Raw genomic sequence first — 26,071 nt, 5'->3', positions numbered from 1 at the left:
CGGCATCGGCCATTAAAAAACCCATATCGGTTGACAACTAGTATTTACTATTAAATGTAAATATTGATTGATTAATTTGTAAAAAAATAAGGTTAATTTAGTATCACCGCAATATGTAAACGGTTTCATACATAAATCAATCTCTAACAGAAAACTTAAGTTTTACTTCAAATTCCATGTCTCTGAATCTTGTAAAATGTTGCTCAGCAATCATTTTAACACCTGTGCATATATAAACACAACCAGCCCTACTACAGCAGCACATGTAGTGTTTAACTCCTATTACAAAATGTAAAAATAGCTCTTAAATGAGGCTTAGGTCTGTTATGTAGGTGTGTCTCAAGCAATGACACCGTAACATCCATCAATTAATCATACATCTGATTAAAAAAAGATCATGATCATTATCTAATAAAATAAGACATGGACTCCGTTCTTCATACATTGCTAAATACTTCAGACATGTTAATATACTGTACATTGACCGATGCCAAAACACAAACAAGGGGGACCCTCGTCCGGCAGCACATTCATTTACTAGTTGCGCGAGCAAATCTCTCTGCTTGCACACAAATTTCCTTACAAAACTGGTCGCATGCTCTTAAATAAACAACAAGATCACAGGTGAAGTCGGCATGATGTTTCCAATAGTTTCGGTACCCTAGGATCGGTGACTGTATGCCAACGCGCTGACATGCAGCATTCTTATCAGACATATTTGCAGTGGTTTTGATGTGTTTACTTTTCCACCTGGCGCAATTGGCAGCATGTTGCATCAGCTGTGTGGGAGACTAGGGTTCTAAGCCAGACAGTAACCATGTTTGAATAATCAATGACGAGCATGATTCGGAGGTTTCACTTTTCCCTCTAACATTACTTTTTACTCCACTAATGGTTAAGGTAAGGTTTGGGTTGGGGAATAGAATCTATAAATATGTGCTTTTCTCTTCATTGTATAAAGTCCTGTAAAGCTGAAAACAACTTGCTTCACTGTTAGCTTTTGGCGACCTCTCCTGGACATAAATGGAGCTCACACATGCCCAGATGCCCTACAACACTTACCGCTTTGGCCACTGGGGGCAATGTTTCAAAATTTCAGTCAATGTGTACCAATTTTGACGAAAGAAAAGTCGGTGTACTCTTTCTGGTTTCACTGTCTTAAACAACTGCTGTTCTCTTATGAAATCTCCCTGCTCTCGCTCAGAATGCATGTGCGTGTGCATGTCCTGTGCATTTGCAAATCTATTATAATGGCATATAGCTCTGCCTCTGTTCATTTTTAATATTTTCTGCCTCTTTGTACGTAATATATCGAGAGAGGAACAATACTGGAATTTCAGGGATCAACTCGCCATTTGGCCGGTAACTTTGTCAGGAACTGCAGCATAAGACATGGTTAAATTCGTATTGTAAGAGTGATGTTCTGATCCTTGTAATTATGTAAGAGACGTGAGCAAATCAAATAACATAAACCATCAACAAAGATATCTGTTTCGACTTACGTCTTCTTACGTCCTTCACCTCAGTAGGAAACTTACAGTAGCTGCACATTTTTTATCAGGACGCATATAGGATTTTCTTAGAACTCATGAGGCAGCACATATGTAGAAAATCCGAAAATATCTGGAATAAAATACGTAGTTAAACATGATATCGGGTCGGCGTGTTGATGTGTTTGTGACAAGTGCAGATCACATAGAGACGGAGACTGGCTCATGTTATATGAGTTTTTCACAAATATAGGCTAAAAAACAGTTAAGTAATCCCGTTGTCATTATGACAAACAGGTCGTTTTAATAAAAATTATGCAAAATGCAGTTTCATATTATTAATAGAAATATGTATAGCCATTTATCACTCACCAGGGAATAACGCATTCTTGAATGAGTCTGTGAGGTGGATGTAGAAAAGGAAGACCCGTCTTACAGGTAAAAGAGCCAATCACCTTTCAGATACAGACATTGCCTGACAGTTAATCTGGGAACACACATGCGCATTCACTGGACAAGCCTGGAAAATAGCGTTTTATAGCATGATCTGAGTTAAGAAGCAGAATTGATGTCAGATTTCACTGCTGATTTGAAATAAGTTATTTGATCATAACCTTGAACAACCATTTTGGAGAGTTCAGTCTTTTCCCATCCAAGTAGATAGAAACACTTTCACAGATCAAACAGATGAAATCCAAAGAATGCACAATTACATGCCTTGTCAAGGTTTTTTATGCGTTTAGGGTATTTTTACAAGAAATACTAACAAATGTAGCCTTTAAAATTGTATAGAAACAACAAATAATAGATTGTATGCCTCATTCTATGAAAAGAATCCACATACGATCAGAAAAGGATGTCGTTGTGTACACTCTGTAGGGCTTTGATGCTTGGAGCAACAAAAATAGTTAACCTTGTGTAAATGTTCGTGTGAACATTTAGCTTTATGCTAAGTTAAAATGTTATTTCTTGCCTTTACATGCATCTGTTACCAGGCACGATTATATTTTATAATGAATTCTATGATAAAAATGCACATTGGAGCATTACTTTGTTTTTTCTCAATTAAGACTTTTGATATTAGCAGTGGTGGAAATGGCCGAGATTCACTGGTGGGACCCTAATGGGGTGGAGGGGGTGAAAGGTCACTGAACAACATTCATGAATTATATGTGCATAAAACACCTTTCACTCAGCAGAATTTGTTCTTGGAGAGTATTACCTGTGCAATTCCATCCAAATAAAAGACAAAATGTGCAGGAACCTACACATGGGGTGCAGTCACACAAACCTTTTAAATACATGTGTTAAAGGTTAAAGAAAGGTTAAAGAAAATTGCAGAATATTTTATACCTCTTTGTTTAGTGCATTATTATATGCATGTAAAGTTGTAGGGAAGAGGGAGGATGCAGTTGACACTGACTAAAGAAAGAGGAGACAGGAGTTTCTTTTCTAAATGTATTGATAGTAGCATAAATCATATGAAAATATAATCATCAGTGCATTGCAAGGAGCACTAGAGATTGCAAACTACAGAAGATAAAAATGATGCAACCATGCATTTACTTTATGGCTATGGAGAGCATTAGAACAAACTCTTGACCGGTCAGTGTAATAAAAAAAGAAAATGGTACAGTAAAAGTCCATAGTGGCTTGATAATCTGCATAAATGACGGCTAAAAAGCTTAATTACATATCTCTATATTGACATCAGTGGCGGGCCATGCATTTAAAGTCTAGGCCTTCAGTGTGATTCATGCCATTAAGAAAATACAGTTTCACAATGAATAAGATGCCTTATGCCTTTGGGCATCATACAGTATGTCACAGCTAACTAGTAATACCAATTGACATTTTAAAAACACGTCCATGCACGAAAGCCAGAACTTGACATTTAATGCTTAAGCAAGCCTAATTTTAACTGCAGCATGACTGTATTGTGAAATGAACATTTCCAGAACAGACATTCAAAAATCATAATTTTTCATATGAATCTACCAAGGAGGTCTATAATACCTGGAAAAATCTATCTAATAATATTTGCGATTTAATTGTTGCTTGCAATAAATTTCGTTTCGTCAGGGTACACGGTTATGCTGCATTCCATTCAAGTTGGATGAGGGATATTACTACTTGATATCTCTGACCATAAATGCATTCCATCCCGATATTCGGAAGATGACATTTAAGGAAACAAATCTGCAATGTTCCCGTTAGCTTAGCAGGGGTTTGGCTCTCATTAGAGATGTCTCCTAGCAACCCAACTGATAAACAATGCTGTAGTGCTAGCATTTGTGCTACAGCTGTACGATTATCAAAAGAGATTATAATGTTTTATACACCTGTTTCTGCAGCAGGTGTTTGTTAAACAAGCTTTAATATCATGTAATGTGGAAACGAACTCATTTATCGATATTACTTAATAAAGTGAATGTTTATCACTTACTTTGTATATCTCCCTGAGTGTCGACATGTTTGTGTGACATCATGTACCTGCATCTCAGGCGAAATTGGCGTTGAGAATTTCTGCACGAGCCTACAAGCTGTAATTCTGACTTCAAGATGCATTCCATTGCATTTTTCCTATTAGGAAGTTGTAAAATCCGACTTTCCGAGTTGAATGGAATGCAAAAATACTTTTCAAAACTTGATCCGACACTGAATGCTCAAGCAGCCTAATTTACACTTAGAAAACTCCTGATGTTGCTATAACAATGCAAAAAGCACTAACCAATTTACTTGAAGTGAAAATCAGTCCTCCTTTCCTGTTTAATAAATTAAGCAATCACATGCAGAACATCTCGTGTTTGTAAATCCATAAGGATCTCTTTCTCAACGGCAATACCTGCAGTGATGACAGCTGACTCGTAAGACAGCTTGATCTTACACTCTTCGCTTTCAAATTACGTACATCACTTAAAGCGTGATTGCATCACTCAAGGCCAGCTGGAAGGTCTCAACTGGGACATATCCTAAAGATCACACCCACCAAGAACAAATAAATCAATCTGATTGGCTGATAAATCTGACAATCTGACTTTATTCTCTGCCCATTCATTTGCGCTGTTGAGGGATTCTGTGGAAATTCTGAAGGCCTGACGGGGTGGAGCTCAGACTTACGCGCTGCTTCGGGGATGCGATTTGTGAAACAGTTGTCACAATTTGCTTGTAAGCATCAAGGAATAAATTCTGACTGGATAAACTTTAAATTTTTCTCTATTTGTTTGTAGATTAATTAAAAGTGGAAAGTGATTAAAAATACATAGGCAAAAAGGTGATTTAGAATGAAAGTATAAAAAATATTTATTTATTTGGCATGTTAGGCCAGCAAAGAAGGCTTTGCTGGCCCTGAGAATTCGCTACTGATTCTGAAAAAGTTGGGACAGTATAAAACATGCTAATAAAAACAAAAATGAGTGATTTGTAAATTAAATTCACCTTCTGCTATATTGAAATCACTACAACTACACATTATATGATGTTTTACCCTGTGAATTTCATTGTTTTGTTTTTTTTAAATGTACAGTAATTTCAAATCAGATGATTGCAACACGCTCCAAAAAAGTTGGGACAGTCGAGTGTGAAACATCACCATTTCTTCTAATAACACTTATTAAGTATTTGGGCACTGAAGACACAAGTTTGTTAAGTTTAGAAAGTGGAATTTTCCCTCATTCATCCATTATGTAGGTCTTTAGCTGCACAGTTGTACTGGGTCTTTGTTGCCAGATGGTGTGCTTAATAATGCGCCACACATTCTCAATTAGGATAGGTCAGGACTGCAGGCAGGCCAATCTAGCACCCACACTCTCTGCTTACACAACCATGCACTTGTAATCCGGGCAGTATGTGGTTTGAAGTTGTCCTGCTGGAAAACACAGGAATGTCCCTGGAAAATAAGGTGCTGGATGGCAGTATATGTTGCTCCAAAATGTTTACATATCTGTCTGCATTCATGGTGTTCTCACAGATGTGCGAGTTACCCATGCCATGGGCACTGACACACCCCTGGCACATACAGACAATGGCTTTTGGACCTGACACTAATAACAGCTTGGATGGTCCTTTTCCTCTTTGGCCCGGATAACACGATGGCTGTGTTTTTCAAAAACTTTTTGAAATGTGGACTCTTCAGACCAAAAAACACAGTTCCACTGTTCTACTTTCCATCTTAGATGAAACCGAGCCCAGAGAAGTCGGCAGCTCTTCTGGACAGTGTTGATGTAGGGCTTTTGCTTTGAATAGTAAAGTCTTAACTTGCATCTGAGGATGCAGTGGGGTATGGTGTTGACTAACAAAGGTTTACTAAAGTAATCCGTCTTGCCCTTTACACACTGAGATTTTATTAGATTCCTTGAATCTTTTAACTATATTGTGCACTGTAGAGGTTGAAGTGCCCAAAATCCTACCAATTTGTCTTTGGAGAACATTCACAAGGTAAAACATCATATAATGTGTAGTTGTGGTGCTTTTAATATAGCAAAGGATGAATATAATTTGCAAATCACTCCTTTGATTCGAAGCAGGAATGGAGCTGGATCCAGCCGGTTCTGGTGACCTCAGAATAGGAGTCCCGAGGTTGAGACAGGGAAACAAATAGAATAGTATTAGCATAGATGCCATTAAATTTATTGCAGAGTTACAGATCATGATCAATGTTTCTGGTTCCAGCAGACCTAACTAAAGCAGCCTAATTGTGAGTTGATGGATAAATTAGGTGTATGCCTGGCTATATAGATAAGTCTTTAGTCTATATTTAAACTGAGTGAGTGTGTCTGCATCTCGAACAGTGTTAGGGAGACTATTCCATAGTTTAGGAGCCAAATATGAAAAGGATCTACCTCCTTTTGTGGATTTTGATATTCTAGGAACTATTAGCAGGCCAGAATTTTGCGATCATAATGAACGTGATGGAATATAGCATGGTAGAAGGTCACTTATAAATGTTTTCTTTATCAGAGCTCACAGACAGATACAGTTCCTATGAAACAAATATGTTGCCATGCCATGTTGGCATTTTTCTTAACATGAAAGTTCACTGAAATGTATACCTTTATGAAGCACATAGATCTCCTCCAGGGAGAGATTCATAGCAGCAGCATGCTGAGGGCTTCACCTCACCCAGCGCCTCTGGTGGGCAGACGTTCCCTGTCTGGATGACCTCGTGATCTCACTATTTCTAGAAGAAGCTCAACACACAGGAGACAAACACACATTCTTCTCTCTGTGTTAAACACAATACCATCTTCAGACCTTTGAACATCTTAGTGAGTGACTGGGAATATAAATTCATTGACATCTTCAGCATATTATTCATGTTATAAGAATATGGTTTAGCCTGACAAATAAGAGCTTCATGCACTAGAGATCTGATCTCATAAACATTTCTGTGCGCAATGATTGTTTTATTTTTAAATAAATATGTACAGTATGCTATTAATATATAATGTATAGCCTAATTACATACTGTATCATTAGTATGCTACCAATGCTAAAGCTTTACAAATTGGCAACAAACAAATGCTGCCTTCTAAGATGCCTTCTTTTGGCCAAAATCTAAGGCAGCACCGCACGAACCCTTTGCATTGAAGGCAGTGCCAGAATGCATTGTGATGAAAAATGTAGGTGGCAAAGCAAGTCGAGAGCTATGTGGATAATATTGTGAAGTAGTCTACAATGGGGCTAAAAATACTTTTTATACAGTACATATTTTATACTCTAGCTATAGAATGATATATTTGAGGAACTTTTCCAAATACCTGTCAAAATAATGGCTTTGTTCCAAAATCAAGGCCCTAAATTTTGTACAGGTTTGTGTGCATAAAAACACTATATGCAGCATTGCTATGTCTTACAGATTCGGAAATAGTACATCTTGGTAATTTTTGCATTTCCCCAAAATGAATATGCAATTTAGAGCCATACCTCCAAATGTGCAAAATAAGTGTCAATGCAAATGAATTAAATTGCACTTGCAAAGTAACTTATCATGCCTGAAAGTCATTTTAGAAATGGTAACTGCAAGAGCAAATTGATACAACTGAAAGGCAGGTATAAATCTGATTCCCACTGTACATCATGCAGTCAGTGTGGCAAAACAGAGACTTTGAAAACTGAGAATATACACAATGGCACGCACTGATGTGATATTAAATTATTTCTCGTGAAAAAAAAAAATATATATAAATATGGTTACTTTGGAACGCGAAATCATAACAGATAACATTACTGTGACAACTCTTATAGCTCCGCGATAAAAATAAATAAATAAATAGCCTACTAACAATTTTTGCATAAATTCTGTTGTATTGCAGTGTTTTAAACATTGCATTTAACTGGTGAAATGTTGCAATATATTTTAAGTGGCGTATGATGAATAGCTGTGTCTTTCTCCCACAAAACAAGCAGGCAGTGCTGGTTCTCTCCTGTTCAGCCTCCCATGTCTCTGCTTATATTTCATAAAGTAATTAGGGGTGGAAAGAGTACTGAAAAATCCTACTCAAGTAAAAGTACTGCTACTTCACAAAAAATGTAGTGTGAGCAGAGTAAGAGTACCTGTCCTTAAAACTACACAAGTAAGAGTAAAGAGTTGCTCATTTAAAAGTACTCATTAGTAGTGAGTATTGAGTATTGGGTTGCGAAAGCTACATTATATGCCCCCTTATAATAAACACTGTATGCTGCAATTTAAAAATGTAGCACACATACCATAATTTACATTCCCTTTTATGGCTGTTTGTCAGAATGAATGAAAAATCTAGGTATCCTCCAACAATTTTATTTTTGACTGCCACATTTTTAAATACATCACTTATCTATGATGAACAGTACATGTATCTGATTCCCAAAAAATAACAGGGAGGCATGATTACAAAGATGAAAAAATGAAAGAGTTATTTTCAGTACACTGATCATAATTACAATAAACTCAGTTTATGTGTAGGGTCTAAATTGCCCTTAATGGCGACAGAGCGAGTTATTGTTGTGTGTAAAACATGTTCAAAACAATGAAAAGAATGCAAAAAACGGCAAGAAAGCAATATGTCCCACACAATAGAGGCAGTATAGAGCAGGGGTGGGCAAAGTTTTTTGGTACAGGGGCCACGGGCCATGGGTTTTTTTGGTACAGGGGCCATATCGGGCTTCAAGTACTACATGGGGGGCCACATTGTATTCCTTTTGATATACAGTGTTCTGCACTGATTTAGTTCTTGCATCTTTTAAGCCCAGAAATAGTTGTGTTCTCATTCTAATGCATGATGCTAAATTTTCTGAAGTGTATTTGTGACTGATGGGAATATTCTGCCTGAAGTATTGCTCTACAAAGGTTGATACTTTTCTATCAGGCATTAGAAAAACGTAATAAAGGCTGAGAATAATTATAAATGATTTTATCATCTCTACTTCCCTGGAAATTAGCATAAGCCGCTTGTCAGCCATACAGCTGGCAGCTACAGAAGTGAGGAAATAAAAAGTCAATCTATTAGATTTTACTGAGATCTACCAGTGGTTGTCTTGCTATCGCAATTGATGTAATGAGCACCCCTGGTCTAGATGATCTGGCAGTAGCCCTAGCCTAGAAACTAGGCTTAATTTAGAAAATTACTCAAAAGTTTATAATCGATATCGAGGACCCCCTCGATTAAGGTTTTTAATGTTTATTGCATTATTTTAGTGTCACATATGTTACCCTGATGTTGTTTAGTGTTTGTGTGAGTGACACTGAGCACTCTCTACATGTTTATTTTATTAATTTTAATTTCACGTGTTACTCTGATGGTGTTTAGTGTTTGTGTGAGTGACACTGAGCGCCATCTCTACATGTTTATTTTATTAATTTTAATTTCACATGTGTTATTCTGATGTTGTTTAATGTTTGTGTGAGTGACACTGAGCGCCGTCTCTACATATTTATTTTATTCATTTTAATTTCACATGTGTTACCCTGATGGTGTTTAGTGTTTGTGTGAGTGACACTGAGCACTCGCTACATGTTTATTGGTCATTGCTCCTGGAAGAGCCACTATTGATGCACTTCATGTCATCATGTGCCCTTCTGTAATTACTATGGTGATTATCAATACATTATAAAGTAAAAAGCAGATTTTTACAGTTTCAGAAGGTTAATATCAAGTTTATTATTTAATAATATAAATTATAATGCACCGTAAAATATACAGTAAAAACAACAGATTTAAACTAAAATGTACATGTTGATCTGTAAAGTTGTTTACATTTTTGCTGTATTTTTTACTAAATTATTCTGATCTCAACCACAGCTGGCAGTTTTTTTTTTTTTTTTTTACACAACAGGATTTTTTTTACAATTTACATTATGTATACAGAGAATGTAGTAAGCAGAAATGTGAAATTTACCTTGCTATATTTCTTCAAATTAGAGGTAGAATTAAAGCTGATATCTCAAATGGCTTGAGCAAGCTAAACTCACATGACATGATCAAGCAATTGGCCTTCTTCATTGCAAAAAGCCATTTCACGGCTGCTTGAGGTATCCTCAACATCCATGATTATACCAGTTGGCACGAGCTGCCAAACAAGTTTTCTATGCTTGTTTTGATTTGACGGAAGTCTAGAGACTCTCGTAACCAATCATGTTGATGGATAAAAATAAAATCAGGACAGGGAGTTAGCAAAAATAGAAGGAGGGAAAATAGCGCAGTAAAAGTACAGTTACAGCACTTAAAATGTACTTAAGTAAAAGTAAAATACAAAATTTTTAAACTACTTAAAAAAGTACAATTCCTGAGAAAAAATGACTTAATTACAGTAACGAGCGTATTTGTAATTCATTACATTACACCCCTGGAATTAATAAATGAAAATGTGTCACAAAAACATATATGGTTGTTATTTAGGGGTAATCATTGCCATGCTTTTTCGTATTACTTCATGACACATATAGTACACAGAATATTGAAACTGACATATCGTTACTTACAGCTGATACTGATTAAAATGTGCCGAAACTCAACACAACACGGTGCATGGATGTTGAAATTATTCTCACACAGTGACATGAGATGCATTAAAGGATTAAAACACTATCTTTACTGGTCAAACACACTGTTTAAGTGTACACACTTGTTGAGAATTTTCTAACGTTATGACACATGGCTATGTAATCTTTACAGTTTTTTTACTTCTATTATGATTATTATGATAACATTTAATCAAGTATAAAATGTGTGAATGAGACAGAGAATGCATATGTGCGTAGTGCACAAAGCGCCGGTGCACACAGTCTGGCTGTCTGGATTAATATTATACCATGTATTCATAGATTTGTGTTTGCATCATGTTTGCATTGTGTTTTGTTGTGTAACTTTTATTACACGCCATTAATTTAGTCTCATGTATTGTCTCATCTGCTTGAAGTTTGCTAACCCTCTTTGTTTAATTTAGTGATTCTTTGGGATTACCATAACTAATCATATACATGGACACAAGACAATTTTTAATTGAAAATATTTCTCATTAAAATCAGAATACACCTGTAATATAGTCACACTTCTGGTTCACGTTACTGTACATCCACCAAACCTTAAATAGCAGCAGTTAAGAGTTTGCCAGATTGTGAAGTCCAAACTTTTAAACAACGTCTATTTTTTTTTTCAAGTAAGTAGCTTTTTAAATAATTAGCTAGAAGCTCCAGTTTAAAGGGTTCAAACGCAAAAAGTAAAATTATTGGAAATATCAGTATCGCAATGAGCTGTAAAATTATCATCAGTTATCGTACCGACCCAGAAATTCCATAGCAGTGCTTGTCTAATCCTGACTGAATTGGATAGGTCACATAGAATGTGACTTTGTGCACCACACAAATACTGTTCCTTACATGAAGTGCACAAGAGACTCACAACTGATTTCACATGATTTTGATATAAGCATGTTTTTTAAGATCTACTCTTATAAACGTATAAATACATAATAAGTTTTACACAAAAATATTGGGTAAAAAAAAAAAGGTATTAAATTGAAAATTCATATTGATACTTTGTGGCACTGAATTAAATTAAATGTATAATCTTCAACTCATCCTCAATCTTAAATAAAATTAAACATTTAAAAAAACAAAAAAAAAAAACAATTGAGCTCATCACACTGCATTCTGAGATAATGAAGAGTACAGTTGCTGCCTTAGAATTCAGCCAAAATAAGGTATCTAAGAAGGCAGGATGATATACTATGATGTCTTTCATGGCTGTCTAGGTAGGCAGCTCACTAGGTCTTGAAACAAATCTATTTCTATCTTCAGTTAGAAGTCAGATTAGTTTTTTGCAAAGATGTATTTATGATATTCACTGTTATTATGTTCCAACAAATGTTAAAACAGAACGAATTTGATGCCTCATCAAATCTCACATATAGTAAGATTATTTATGGCAATGACAGGGTGAGAATAAATCAGTTTGAGGTGAACTGGGTCGGCCACGCAACAGGCCATTTATATCAAATGACCAACAACTTGCACACATGCAGGTGCAATCACTTGAGCAGGGCCGTAACCCTCTGTGCATTTCCATACTGATTTGTCTTTGATAGGACGGTGAAGTGCGAGTCATTTCAGAAGAGCATTTCACCCCAGGCATTCTCTCCAACCATTGGCCTCCATTTACACCTTCCTAAAGATACATGTCCATTACAAGCTATTCATTCATACTTTAGAGGAAGTATAAACAAGCTATCAGATGCAAGTCAGCAATCAAAGTGCATATCAACACAAAGTATTTGGTGGACTGGCACTCCGGTATTGACTTTTTGTACCTCTTCAGCTTTCATAGCTGAAATTGTTGTACTGGATTCAAGAAAATGTTCTTAAGAAAAAAATTTAAGAAAGTTCTTAGGATAAATTATAAGTTTGTAAGAAGTTCTAAGTGCAATTCTTGAAAAATTCTTAAGAAGTTCTTAAATATTTTCTTATGGGGGGCCTGGGTAGCTCAGCGAGTAAAGACGTTGACTACCACCCTTGGAGTCACGAGCTTGAATCCAGGGCGTGCTGAGTGACTCCAGCCAGGTCTCCTAAGCAACCAAATTGGCCCGGTTGCTAGGGAGGGTAGAGTCACATGGGGTAACCTCCTCATGGTCGTGATTAGTGGTTCTCGCTCTCAATGGGGCACGTGGTAAGTTGTGCGTGGATCGCAGAGAGTAGCATGAGCCTCCACATGCTGTGAGTTTACGCGGTATCATGCACAGCAAGCCACGTGATAAAATGCATGGATTGACTGTCTCAGAAGCGGAGGCAACTGAGATTTGTCCTCCACCACCCAGACTGAGGTGAGTAACCGTGCCAGCACAAGGACCTACTAAGCAGCCGTGGCCCATGCATTTTAAGTCTAGGCCTTCAGTGCAATTCACGCCATTAAGAAAACACAGTTTCACAATGAATAAGACACTATATGCCAATTATACATTATGTGGCAGTCAACTAATAATACCAATTGACATTTTAAAAACACGTCCAAGCAAGAAAGCCAGAACTAACGAGGTCTAATACCAAGAAAAAGCTCTCTAATAATATTTGCGATTTAAATTTTGCTTGCAATACATTTTGTTTCGTCAGGATACACGGTTACTTTTCAAACTTGCTCCGACACTGAATGCTCAAGCAGCTTAATTTACACTTAGAAAACTCCTGATGTTGCTATAACAATGCAAAAAGCACTTACCAATTTGCTTGAGGTGAAAATCAGTCCTCCTTTCCTGTTTAATTAATCAATCACACGATCATACAGAACATCTTAGGTTTTAAAATCCATAAGGATCTCTTTCTCAATGGCAATACCAGCAATGATGACAACCCACTCATCAGGATGATCTCGTGCTCTTCGCTTTCAAATTACGTACATTACTTAAAGTGTGATTGCATCACTCAAGGCCAGCTAGAAGGCCTGGACTGGGACATATCCTAAAGACCACACCCACAAGAACAAAAAAATCAATCTGATTGGCTGATGAATCTGACAATCTGACTTTAGATGCCTATTCACTGAAAAGCGTTCAGGGATTCTGCGGAAATTCTGAAGGCCTGATGGGGTGGAGCTTCGGCTAAGGAGCATGGCTTCGGGCATGTGATTTGTGAAACAGTTGTCATGCTTTGCTTGTAAGCATCGAGGAATTGGATACATTTTTTTGTTTTTTGCTATTCGTTTGTAGATTAATTAGGAGTGGAAAGCGATTGAAAATACATAGGCAAAAAGGTCAATGAAAAAATATTTATTTATTAGGCATGTTACGCCAGTAGAGAAGGCTTTGCTGGCCCTGAGAAATCGCCACTGTCTAATATATAATGGTCAAAATCTCACTTTATGCAGGACAAATATTTTTTATTTGTTAAATCCATGGTTAAACCCTGCTGTACATAAAAAGAGCGCATGCACAACACATGATCGTTTGATGCATATAAAGTCCAGATTCACATTAGAATTCGCATTAAAAATATCAAGGAAAAACAAAGGGGGCACATGATATCTACTAATATAATAATTATTATATAATTAACCACAGTCCTTTATATTGCATACAATTCATACATATAAAATTGTAGGGAATATTAATAAAGCAACAGCACTGAAAAAGAGAAAAACATTCATTCATTCTGGATAAATTAATACACCCTTTAAAACTGAACACAAAATTAGGATGAGAAATTGCTCATTTTAATTTACAGACCTCAAGTCGGATAGCATTAAATCAGAAACCTATTAATGTATCAAATCTACAGTATAATCATTCCGTGGAGACAACTGAATAACAATTATGAATTTCACTTTTACCTGCTGCTACCAGTCCATGATTTCATTATTGCCATAAATGACTCAAACAAACTTTAAATTTGAAAAGATTGTGTTTTTCTGGGTCGGTTGTATCACTCGGGTCCAGTTTAAACTGAAAAGTGCAAATTTGCGCGTATGCGGGTTTCCGCGCCAACGCACATATGTTTGATGATTTGTTTCAAGTAAATAAAGGTAATTAGAACTGAAAAAAAAGTTAAGGCATTATTTTAAGATGTTAATGACATATGTGCTAACAGAGAAATATTTGACTGATAACAAGTGATAACGGAGGTCTGGTTGACCCGATTATCTAACAGCAGTTGTAAACCAATCCAAAATAAACAGCGAGATTTTATATACAAAAACACAACAATACAATCACATAATTTAAGATGTGTACATTACTAATCATTTGATAATTTGATAAATGTCGGCCTATAGTCTATATTTCACCCAGAGGGGCTCCTCAGCCCATGTGGGCCAAGGGGCAGTTGCTCAGGCCAGTGTAGCCACCCCCCTGTGTACATGCCCGGAAACAAGTATACTACAGAGACCTTTCATGTCGGAGCGTGATTTGAGTAAAACTTCTTTTTACCAGCGAGTGTGAGCGGTACTTGAGCGGAGCGTTCGCTTGGGACGTGAGCGGTTGAGCAGAGCGCACACGCACGAAGGTGGTTATTGAGAGGAGTGTCACATCGCTCTGCTTTGCTCACATGCTCTGGTTTAACTAGAGTAATATTGTAGTAACCATAACTGTAGTAACCAGTTTTGTGGTTACTTTGGTTTTACTACAAATACTAGAGTTAATCTATGGTAATTGGTAACTGTAGTAAACCATGGTCAATTTTCATAAGGGAAATTCACCCTAGTTAAATATATTACTATCAGGTGATATTATTAAATTCTGATATTAGACACTGGATATTAGAGAATAAATAACATCATCTGATTATAAGATTATTTTCTTTAAATTGCTTTAATGTAGATAGTTACTTTTGTTAGTAGCTTGTAGTGTAGCTAACTTCTTTTTTAAAAGAGTAGCTTGATTTTTTACCTACTTTAAAAGTAGCTTCCCCAACACTGGGGTGAGTAAATAATGATGGAATTTACATTTTTGGGTGAATAACCCTTTAACGCTCACTCTAAATCTTGGTGTGTTTTTTTGTTTCGTTTTTTTAAATCATGATGTGGCCTTTCGCATCTTTGGTGTTTGTGATGCTGTGAGAAATAACTTTAACTCGAAATAGTGTTTTGTTGAAAAGTTCACTAATGCCCTCTGCCTCTGCATGCATAATGTGTGCTCTTTTCTGACAGACCCTGTTTATAGTAGCTATTTTTCACAAACGTTGGCCTCATACATATGCAAACAATCAGGATTCGGTACAAAGCTTTGCTCAGTCGCGTGCTACAATGCGTTCTGCATTGTAAAATGAACTGGCATGACAAGTAATGCATATCCTGTCCAAATTTGCCATGATGCTACACTTAATAACCGATAAATTAATTGTTCAAGACAGGCGCATTGTCTGCGTAATGACTCGGGGTGACATATGGCTGCCTGTTTACATAACATTTAACCTGTGCACTTGGCACGCTGTTTCTGCCTTAGATGCATTGCATGAGTGCAGTAGATTAAACTAATACACAGCACTTCTGCTGATCTAGTGTGCATACGAGTGTGTGTGATTTCAAGCTCTTAAATGGATGCACTGTTCTTGTCTAGCCATGTGTAATATCACTTTTCCTCTCTGGCAGGTTTTATTTCAATATAGTGCCACAAAAGTCATCAGGCCGAGTGTATATAACAAAATTCATGCCATAAATGTGTGACTGTGACTGCTGGATATTAATCAAAAGAGGCAGCTTTTGAATGTGAGGGATATTTATGTGGTGGGAGGCAGGCTATGTGATGAGTCAGGGTTTGCACAAAAGCACCTCTGTAATTGCTCATAAATTACATGGTTTCACGCTGATAGGTGGCCGTGACAGTGATGAGTTCCATCGGTCTATCAGTGTGAATTACTGAAGTGAATCAGAATCCGAATCAGAATGAGCTTTATTGCTAAATGTGCTCACGTACACAAGGAATTATTTTGGTGATAGTGAGAAACAAGTACACACAGAACATTACAGTGAGACAGAATATAAAACAAGGTAAGAGTATAAATAGACATACAAAAAAATAGGACATGTAACAGAATGGTGTATGCACATATGCAAGTGGTAATGTATGTGTAAGGTAGGGGTATGTACAGTTATTGAATTAAATATGAGTGAATTTACATATGTACATGACATAATTATACATTATTGCACAATGGGAATGCTGAAGGCAGTTTAATTGTTCATGTGGTAAATGGCCTGAGGGTAAAAACTGTTCTTGTGCCTGGTTGTCCTGGCGCTGAGTGCTCAGTAGCGCCTTCCAGAGGGCAACAGTTCAAAAAGGTAGTGGGCAGGGTGTGTGGGGTCCAGGGTCCATTCTACCTGCATATTTCCTCACTCTGGAGATGTACAGGTCATGGAGGGTGGGCAAGGGGCCACCAATAATCCTCTCAGCAGTCCTGACTGTCTGTTGTAGTTTCCTTCGGTGGCTGAACCAAACCAGACAGTTATAGATGTACACAGGACAGACTCAATGACGGTTGAGAAGAACGTCCTCAGCTGGCGAAGGAAGTACAACCTCTGCTGAGCTTTCTTCACAAATGGAGTCTATGTGGATGTCCCACTTCAGGTCCTGAGAGATGGTAGAGCCCAGGAACCTGAATGACTCCACTGCTGCCACAGTGCTGTTCAGAATGGTGAGGGGGGGATTTCTCCTGAAGTCCACTATCATCTCCAGCATTTTGAGCATGTTCAGCTCAAGGTTGAGCTTGCAATGAGATTGCAGCTAATCCCAGTGAGAGAGTTATACGACAGGGTTGCTTGCGACTCTTTTGAAACAGATGTTCAGTTACGTAAGAAGTACAGGAGTTTTGCTCATGTTTCAGAAGTTGTTTTACTCAATGTTACACTATTACAAGTGTTACAAATCAGTATAAAAGCCACAAAAGTTTTGAGAAATTATAAAGGAATAGTTCAGCCGAAAATGAAAATAATTTACATACCCTCAATGTTGTTTTAAACCCTCATACTGTTATTGTTATTTATACTGTGGAACACAAAATACATTTTGAAGAATCTTCACAAAGAAGATATTTTCCATACAACAACAGTTTAGAGAGTTTGACAGCACCTAGTCACTATGAACTGTCATTGTGTGGAAAATATTTTATAAACATTCTTCAAAATTCTCCTGTGTGCCCTGAAGCATGCAGCATGCAGCAACATATGGGTGAGTAAATTTACAGCTTTGAGTGAATCATTACTACTGAAGTTCACTTCATTAGCTGTTGTGTTTAGGGGCCACATTTTGGCACTTTTGGTCTGAACATATTTCAGACTGACCTCAAAGTGAAATCGGAAACAGTAGTTTAACTTTTCTTTAGCTAAAATCGGTCTGTGCTTACCGAAATTCGAAACACTGACCATAGTGGCCACAGCAGTAAGTGTTGTTGGGCACATGGGCATGTGTGAGCTCCTATTTCTGGATGAAATGTCCATGGAGGGGCGCTAAAAGTGAGATGCGAAGCGAGTTGTTTTCAGCTGTACAGGGTGTAATACAGTCAAGAGGAATGCATATTTCTGAAACAACATGCCGACTTCCCGTGTGATCATGTTGCATATTTGCAGCTATGTGTGTGCATGAGTGCATGTATCTCTAGGTGTATGCAAATGGTTGAATGATTCTTTATATTAATATCTAGATGTGTGTAAAACAACATAAATATATGCAGTATAAACATATTACAGCATATGTAAGAAAAAATGGCCACACAAGAGGCAAAATTATAATATCAGAAAGGAACAGTAGAACTAAGAAAACATCCTGGTTACTTCCATAACCTCCGTTCCCTGATGGAGGGAACAAGACGTTGTGTCGATGTAGTGACACTAGGGGTCACTCTTAGGAGCCCCAAACACCTCTGCTTTTTTGAAAAAAGGCCAATGAGAATTGGCGAGTGGAATTTGCATGCCACTCCCCCGGACATACGGGTATAAAAGGAGCTGGTATGCAACCACTCATTCAGGTTTTGTGCTGAGGAGCCGAGACCAGGTCCCGGCCATTTCAGCGGGTAGTTCAGCGTTGTGGCAAGAGGGACACAATGTCTCATTCCCTCCATCAGGGAACGGAGGTTACGGAAGTAACCAGGACATTCCCTATCTGTCACTCACTCGACATTGTGTCGATGTAATGACACTAGGGGTCCCTATACAAAACGCCACAACTAGCTGAACTATGTTGCATGAACTGGCGGTGTGTCACGGCAGACTGCTGTAGCCAGCGCACTAGGCCATCACGTAACCTCCCCCAATGCTGCTATGAGCATCGAATGGTTCTTCAGGAACAAGTCGACTGCTCAACAAATAGGGACAGGCTAGCCCAGCCGAGGCCTCTTTTCCCTCTTTTCTCCCCAAAAAGAGTGGAAAGTGGACTGGGGGTGTCACTCCCAAGGTGTATGCTTCCTGCAGAGGGCTCCACGCCAGAGCCTGGCCATGGGGGCGGTGTTGTTGCTGCAGGAGGACGCCCTTGGCGATGAGCAGACAGGGTGCGGGGTCTTAAGCCGCGCCGGGGCAGGATATTTTGTAAAACCTCTGTCTGCTTCTTCACCGCCGAGAACTACTGGCCAAAGTCCTCGACGGCATCACCAAACAGGCCAAATGGGGGTGTCAAGGAACCGTGCCTTGTCCGCTTCTCCCATCTCGACCAAGTTGAGTCAAAGGTGGTGCTCCTGGACCACCAGGGTGGACAATGCCTGCCCGAGAGACCGCGCCTTGACCTTCGTCGCCCGGAGAGCAAGGGTTGGTCACCAAGCGCAGTTCCTGCATCAATCCAGGGAAGAAAGGAATGTGGGCGGGGTGTGGCCGGCGCCCCGTGCCCAGGAACCAATCATCGAGCTGCGAGGGTTCAGGGGAGAGTGGAGGGTTCCACTCTAGCCCGACGCTCGTGGCTGCCCGGGAAAGCACGTCCGTCATTTCCACTTCGGCGTGAGGCTGTTCCCGAAGGAGGAAGCCAAGTCAAAGCCTCTGCGTCAGTCTGGATGTGCCCGCTCTCCAATGCTGCGCTCGATAACTCATTGTATTCCGGAGCTCCGAACGAGAAGTTGAACTCATACAGAGACGAGCCGCCGGTCTCGTGTGAGAGCAAGATCGGGGCAAGTGAGCGTGCTGGGGAATGGGAGGTCCGTGGGGGGATACCCGGTGGAAGTGGTCCCATTGATATCCCCAAATCGCCCCCAGTGCTAACCGACACGGCCTGAAAATCTGAATGAGTGGTTGCATACCAGCTCCTTTTATACCCGTGTGTCCGGGGGAGTGGCATGCAAATTCCACTCACCAATTCTCATTGGCCTTTTTTCAAAAAAGCAGAGGTGTTTGGGGCTCCCAAGAGTGACCCCTAGTGTCACTACATCGACAAAACATCGAGTGAGTGACAGATAGGGAACTGCAGAACACCATTCTGCTGCAGTTCATGTTTAAACAAACCTACACATTCTTCTGTTCAACTTCAGTAGAAGTTGGTTTTCAAAGTTGTTTGAGTCCAGTCTTGCTCACCACTTGTCCAGCTGTACTTAACATTCTCTCACAAGTAGTTGAAACCGGTAAGGCAGTATTTACTCTACCCTCAGAGATAATGTACACAACGCTAGGATGGACTTAAAAAATGTCCTTATGATCAACTTCACAAGCAAGATATCCCATTTGGAATTTCTGAGGGGGCCACATTTTGATAATGATTAGATTCTGTGCCCTAACATTAAACCTATAAAACAAACAGACCATAACAAAACAAGTATATGCTTGTCATGAAGCAGATTAGTCCAGAAGCTATTACAGTACAATTTCGCAGGGAGTCAATATTAAAAATGCACCATATAACCAGGGGTTAAATTAGGCCGGTACGGTATTTTCCAATAAGAAAAGAAATGCTTGTTTGTCATTCAATCCCATTTGTGGATTTTGTTTGATCTATTTGATACTTTTAAGCAAGTGCACTTGTTCAAAAATATGTCAAGTTCATTGTGCTTCACTCTAGTCAGTTGCGGATGCTGGTAGAGGCAATACGTGACAACACACCTGTATTCAGCTTCTGTATCATGCCGTGGTTTGATCTTTGTTTCATAGAAATTATGTAATATGGAAATAATAAACTGCTCACCCGTTTCTTAGATCCACAGATATGCCGTAGCAAGTTTGCTTAGTTTATTATAAAGCTAACCGAACAAGGTTTGAATCCAGAATCAGTCGCATCCAAAGCGACATCAACATAGATAAAAATATCATACAACTCAAGATCAAAACACAATTTGACCAACACACTGTAAAAGGTTTCACTGTTATATTTGTGTCCATTTTTTTATTCAGTATTTATTTTTATTTTGTGTTTTTTTTTTTCTTTTGAAAAAAAAATAAATAAATGTTTTCTAGCAAATATACAGTGGGATTCACTAGTGAAAATGTATATATTTTAAACTCTTTTATAATTTAATGCAAATGTTTTCATTACAAATTATATTATCAGAATAATTTGAGTAAAATTTGTTTGTAGAAAGTGTTTGTTTCCCCTGTTAAGAACAATGTGCATTTACTATTAAATTGTAACATAACCAGTGCTTGAAGTGGGGCGGTACGCCATACCTGCACATCTCTAATTTTGTCTACAGAGTACCGGCGGTTTTTCTTGCGTACCACCACTTCTCAGAGCCTCCCTGTATGATGTAATGTCTTAATTTAATGTAAGTCAGTGATTTGATGCGGTCCACCAATCACTTTTATCTGACCTTCCAAATGATTTGGACAAAATCGTGGTAAACATCCGAATGCTCTCTGAGCAATACTCAGTGATGAGTTAACAACACTCAACACGTGCAACAGCATCAGTGCTCGTCAAGCTATCCGGGGTCCAGCTCCGGAGGAGCACGTGTTTAAGCTTGTCTGGACATAGTTCAGTTTCACTCTTCTCCAAAACATGAACCAGCAACTTTTAGGTGAGCGCATTTTATCGCATCTTATTCAGTCAAATGTATTTATGCAAATTGCTTAGCTGCTGGGTGCAGTCAAAACTACAGATTTAAAAAAAAGCTGTTACAGTGTTTAGTTGTATACAGGTGGGTGTCAGCGTTCACAATCCTGAACATCATTAAATCAGTTTTTTCACCGTTTCTTATGATTATTTATTATCTGCAGAAGTATATGGCTCTTGTGTGCAAATTCATGTGTGCACGACAAGAAAAGGCTAGCTGTCCCCTCATTGAATGGGAGGATAATAAAGAAAAAGGAAAAAAAACAGACATAATGCTATTTTTCAGTTATAGGCTGCATTATTTTGTGTAAAAATACAGTTCTACACTTATGTGGGCTGATATGGTCAAAGATAAACATAAGCAGATATAAATGCTCTTCCTCAGTTTTCATAAACAATAACCCTACATTGTATGTTTTTATTGTCAAAGTAAAGTTAATCAAAACCTATTTGTTAGTTGAGGGTGTGAGGTCATGTTTGTTTGTAAAAAAATGAAAAAATATTTTTATTATTACTTTGGGGGGGATGACATCACCTGATTTCATCTGTAATCCCAATTTAACCCCTGCATATAACCATCTAATCATTCACAACAGTCAATTCAGTTTACCACATTATACACACATGTTAGACTAACCAGAACTAATGCTGTGCAACTGCTATGGCCTATAGTCCTTAACACATATTTTTAATAAATCCTACCATTACTTGAACCCGAATTCCATGCGTTTCCTCTTGAGAATCTCCGTGAATTTTTTGTAAAAGTCGTTACATTTGCGATTTAAATCAGAAATCAGCCACGGATGACAACCATCAGAATCTTTCGTTTCTGAGTGAAAAGGTCTTTTAAATCATATTTTGGGTGGCCTTCTTTTTCTGTTTCCTCCTGTTAAAATAGACTAAAAAATATGCATTAAAGTGAGGATATAAATATGGATAAATATTATCAATGAAGACAGATCACCACAGCAAATCTCCATGAAGTGTCAGTGATTGTCTATATTTCACCTCCTGAGGCAAAAAAATAAATAAAAAAAAAACTAATATAAATAAATCTGTATTTCATTTCTGCCGATAGAGTTCCTCAAGTACTGGCACTGATTTACTGGCAAAACCGATATGCAAAAATATTTGTATCATCTTTAAGTAGTTCCAAAATACAGAAAACATCTTTCATGATGTTCCCAGGTTTTTATTTCTTTGAAAATGTTAATTGTTACATTTTCTCTGTCCCACAGTTGACGGCTGTATAGACTGGTCGGTGGATCTGAAGACATATCGTGTGTTGGCCGGAGAGCCACTGAGGGTGAAGTGTGCACTCTTCTACAGCTACATCCGTACAAACTACAGTGTCGCACAAAATGCGAAGCTGCGCCTCATCTGGTACAAGAACAAGGGCGACTCCGAGGAGCCAATCATCTTCTCCGGTCACCGGCTCAGTAAGGAGGGAGATTCCATGTGGTTCCGTTCAGCCGAGATGGAGGACAACGGATTTTACACTTGTGTGCTCAGGTGGGTCATTAGCAACTCAAACTACACATCAATGAGCACATGTGCTCCAAAAAAAAAAAAACACAAAACACAAAACAGAGCGCAGACAGTATGGTTTCATGCCAAAGACATCTTGTAACACACATTTAAACTAAACAGGGTCAAATTTCAGGTGACCCAGAACTGCTGTGTTTAATAGAAAGATTCATAAGAACATGTGTTTATCTTTCTTATTATTTCTGCATCAATTTTACCATATGATGTCCGAAGCTGTTAAAATAGCTTGAAAATATGCACATCTGTGACCACACTTTAGTTGAATTCTATATTAATTCACCAAGTCTATTTACAGTGCCAGTCCTAGCCTTTTGGGGGCCCTAAGCAAACATTATGTGGGGTCCCCCCGTCAGTGTTTGTAACCCCCAAAATGATCCCCCCACCCCATAAGCTTTTCTTGCAAGAGTTTTGCTGTAAACAAACAACAAACAGTGAGTTAATTTTAAGCAGGGGCGGGGTTACGATTTCCGTGGCCCCAAGCAACTGTCCAACCGGGGGCCCCTAGGGTGGGGCGATATGGCTCAAAAAATGGTCTCAGTATTTTTCAGGCTGTTGACGATATTTGAAACATATCTTGATAATTGTTTATTTGCTTAGAAATTACATAAAAGTTGTTTTAAATCATATATTGTCCTAACATCCTAACAGCCATTGTAGCAAAGTAGATTTAAAATGTTTAATAAAATAAATATAAACATTTTCAATAAATGAACATAAAGATGAATGGTATTTATTTGATAAAAATAAAAAGGCAATGTTTATCTACATATATTTTTTTATAAAACATTTTAGTGAATGAACAGGGTGTGCAAAAACAACAACTTTACTATATTTTGGAACCTAGCTGAATATTATTTATTATCGTCAAGTTTATCATTATAATATGATGCTGAATTAGTATTATTATTTTGAGGACTTGTTATATACAATAGTAATATACTGTATTTATGTCGTATTGACTTCACCTTCTCCTGGGACTTTTATTTTGACGGAACAATGATAGTGCACTGCAATGTCAGTATGTGTTTCACAGTTTACAATGTTCCTCATTACAAATCTGGTGAAACACTGTGACGTTCATTTCTGTGACACTTCTTTGTGTTTTTAGAAATGTATATTACCTTTTATACGGCTTCAAATGTTTGGAATTGTGCGAATTGGTGAACCTGCAGTACTTTGCATTCACAATACACGTCAACCGCTCTGCAGCTGCTGAAAACAGTGTATCCACACGTGAACACAGAACAGCATGTCACCCCTTGAGTGTTTTGCCGTCTGACTGGGACCTCCCGACGTCCGGGGTCTAAAGCAATTGCGTGGTGGTTAACACTACCCTTACAAAAAATCTTAACTTGCCGCAAATTTGCCGCTTGTTATTTTCACATGCAAATGAGCTTTTGATTCGCCACAGATGTTTGCCAGATGTTTGCAGCTCTTCACTGGTAGTGGTGAACCTCCGGCAAACCTTTGGCAACAATGGACAATTTGCCGCAAGTTTGTCGCAAAGTTCATTTGCATGTGAAAATGATCAGTGGTGAATTTGCAGAAAGTTTGCACTGAACAGCTCTGAATGTCAAGTCAAGTCATTTTTATTTATATAGCGCTTTTCACAACACACATCGTTCCCTATCTGTCACTCACTCGACGTTGGTGTCGATGTAGTGACACTAGGGGTCACTCTTGGGAGCCCGAGACACCTCTGGTCTTTGATAAAAAGCCAATGAAAATTGGCGAGTGGTATTTGCATGCCACTCCCCCGAACATACGGGTATAAAAGGAGCTGGTATGCAACCACTCATTCAGATTTTCTCTTCGGAGCCGAACGGTCATGCTCATTGAGCTGAATAGCACTGTTCATTCACCTCTGCTGGATCTGACGGCGCATTTCAGCGGCTTCTCCCTCCTCTGCACTGGTGCACTGCAGAGAACGCCCCCAAAAAATCTTTTGTTGCCTTTTCGTTTGATTTCGCCGTACGCCCAAGTGGCTGCGGTACCCAACAGTTCAACAAAAGAGCGGCTTCCTTCCTCCCTGGGTCACATACCCGCTGTGTACGGTCGTCACCACGACTACCGTCCACGGGCTTTATCTTGCAGGATTGGCGCTCAAGCGGTGCCCTTTTCGCCCCTGAGCGCCCAGCTGTGGCACAAATCCACCCCCGATGTGACAGCCTCCACGGGTCGCGAGGACAGGCCTCTTCCTCCCCCGTCCCAGGCTGTTCCGGGGGTGGTCACAAGGAGCCAGGTAAGTGCTTCGATGTCCCTAGACTCAGCATGGCCACGACGTGCTGTGGCACCTCGCGCTCCGCCCCGCCGCGAGGCCCCACCTGCCGGTACGTCCGACGATGTTGTCCCCTTGGTTCCCCTCGCACGGAATTTGGACGCATGGCTTGCACTTCCCAATCCGTCGCAGTGGTTGATCCGGACCGTCCGACTTGGCTACGCGATTCAGTTCGCCAGGCGCCCGCCCAGGTTCAGCGGTACTCACTTCACCTTCGTCAAGGGCGAAAACGCTGTTACTCTGCGCGCGGAAATCGCTACCCTCCTATGGAAGGGCGCGATAGAACCTGTCCCTCCAGCCGAGGTGAAGAAAGGCCGAAGAAAGGCGGTGGGTTGCGGCCAATCTTGGACCTGCGAGTACTGAACCGGGCTTTACACAGACTCCCGTTCAAGATGCTGACGCAAAGACGCATTTTAGCGAGCGTCCGGCATCAGGATTGGTTCGCGGCGGTAGACCTGAAGGACGCGTACTTTCACGTCTCGATCCTTCCTCGACACAGACCCTTCCTGCGGTTCGCGTTAGAGGGTCGGGCGTATCAGTACAAAGTCCTCCCTTTCGGCCTGTCCCTGTCTCCTCGCGTCTTTACGAAGATCGCAGAGGCTGCCCTTGCCCCGTTAAGGGAGGTAGGCATTCGCATTCTCAATTATCTCGACGACTGGCTAATCTTAGCTCACTCTCGAGACGTGTTATGCGCACACAGGGACCTGGTGCTCTCGCACCTCAGCCGACTAGGGCTTCGGGTCAACTGGGAAAAGAGCAAGCTCCTCCCGGTTCAGAGCATCTCTTTTCTCGGTTTGGAGTTGGACTCAGTCTCTCTGACGGCACGCCTTACGAACGAGCG

The 26,071-nt window shown here is 39.3% G+C and overlaps 1 protein-coding gene across 1 annotated transcript in view; it reads left to right on the top strand.

The window, feature by feature from the left end:
• The window catches only part of LOC127413309 (X-linked interleukin-1 receptor accessory protein-like 2), a 665,896-nt gene that overhangs the window by 401,622 nt on the left and 238,203 nt on the right, over nucleotides 1-26,071 (top strand). Inside the window, exon 3 of the mRNA XM_051650333.1 lies at nucleotides 22,643-22,916. Within this exon, the coding sequence (XP_051506293.1) occupies nucleotides 22,643-22,916 (274 nt within the window). The remainder of the gene's footprint in view (nucleotides 1-22,642; nucleotides 22,917-26,071) is intronic.

Source organism: Myxocyprinus asiaticus, chromosome 22 (genome assembly GCF_019703515.2).
Source record: "Myxocyprinus asiaticus isolate MX2 ecotype Aquarium Trade chromosome 22, UBuf_Myxa_2, whole genome shotgun sequence".
NCBI lineage: Eukaryota > Metazoa > Chordata > Actinopteri > Cypriniformes > Catostomidae > Myxocyprinus > Myxocyprinus asiaticus.
The sequence above is the reverse complement of the archived record's forward strand: the minus strand, read 5'-3'. Positions and strand labels throughout refer to the sequence as shown.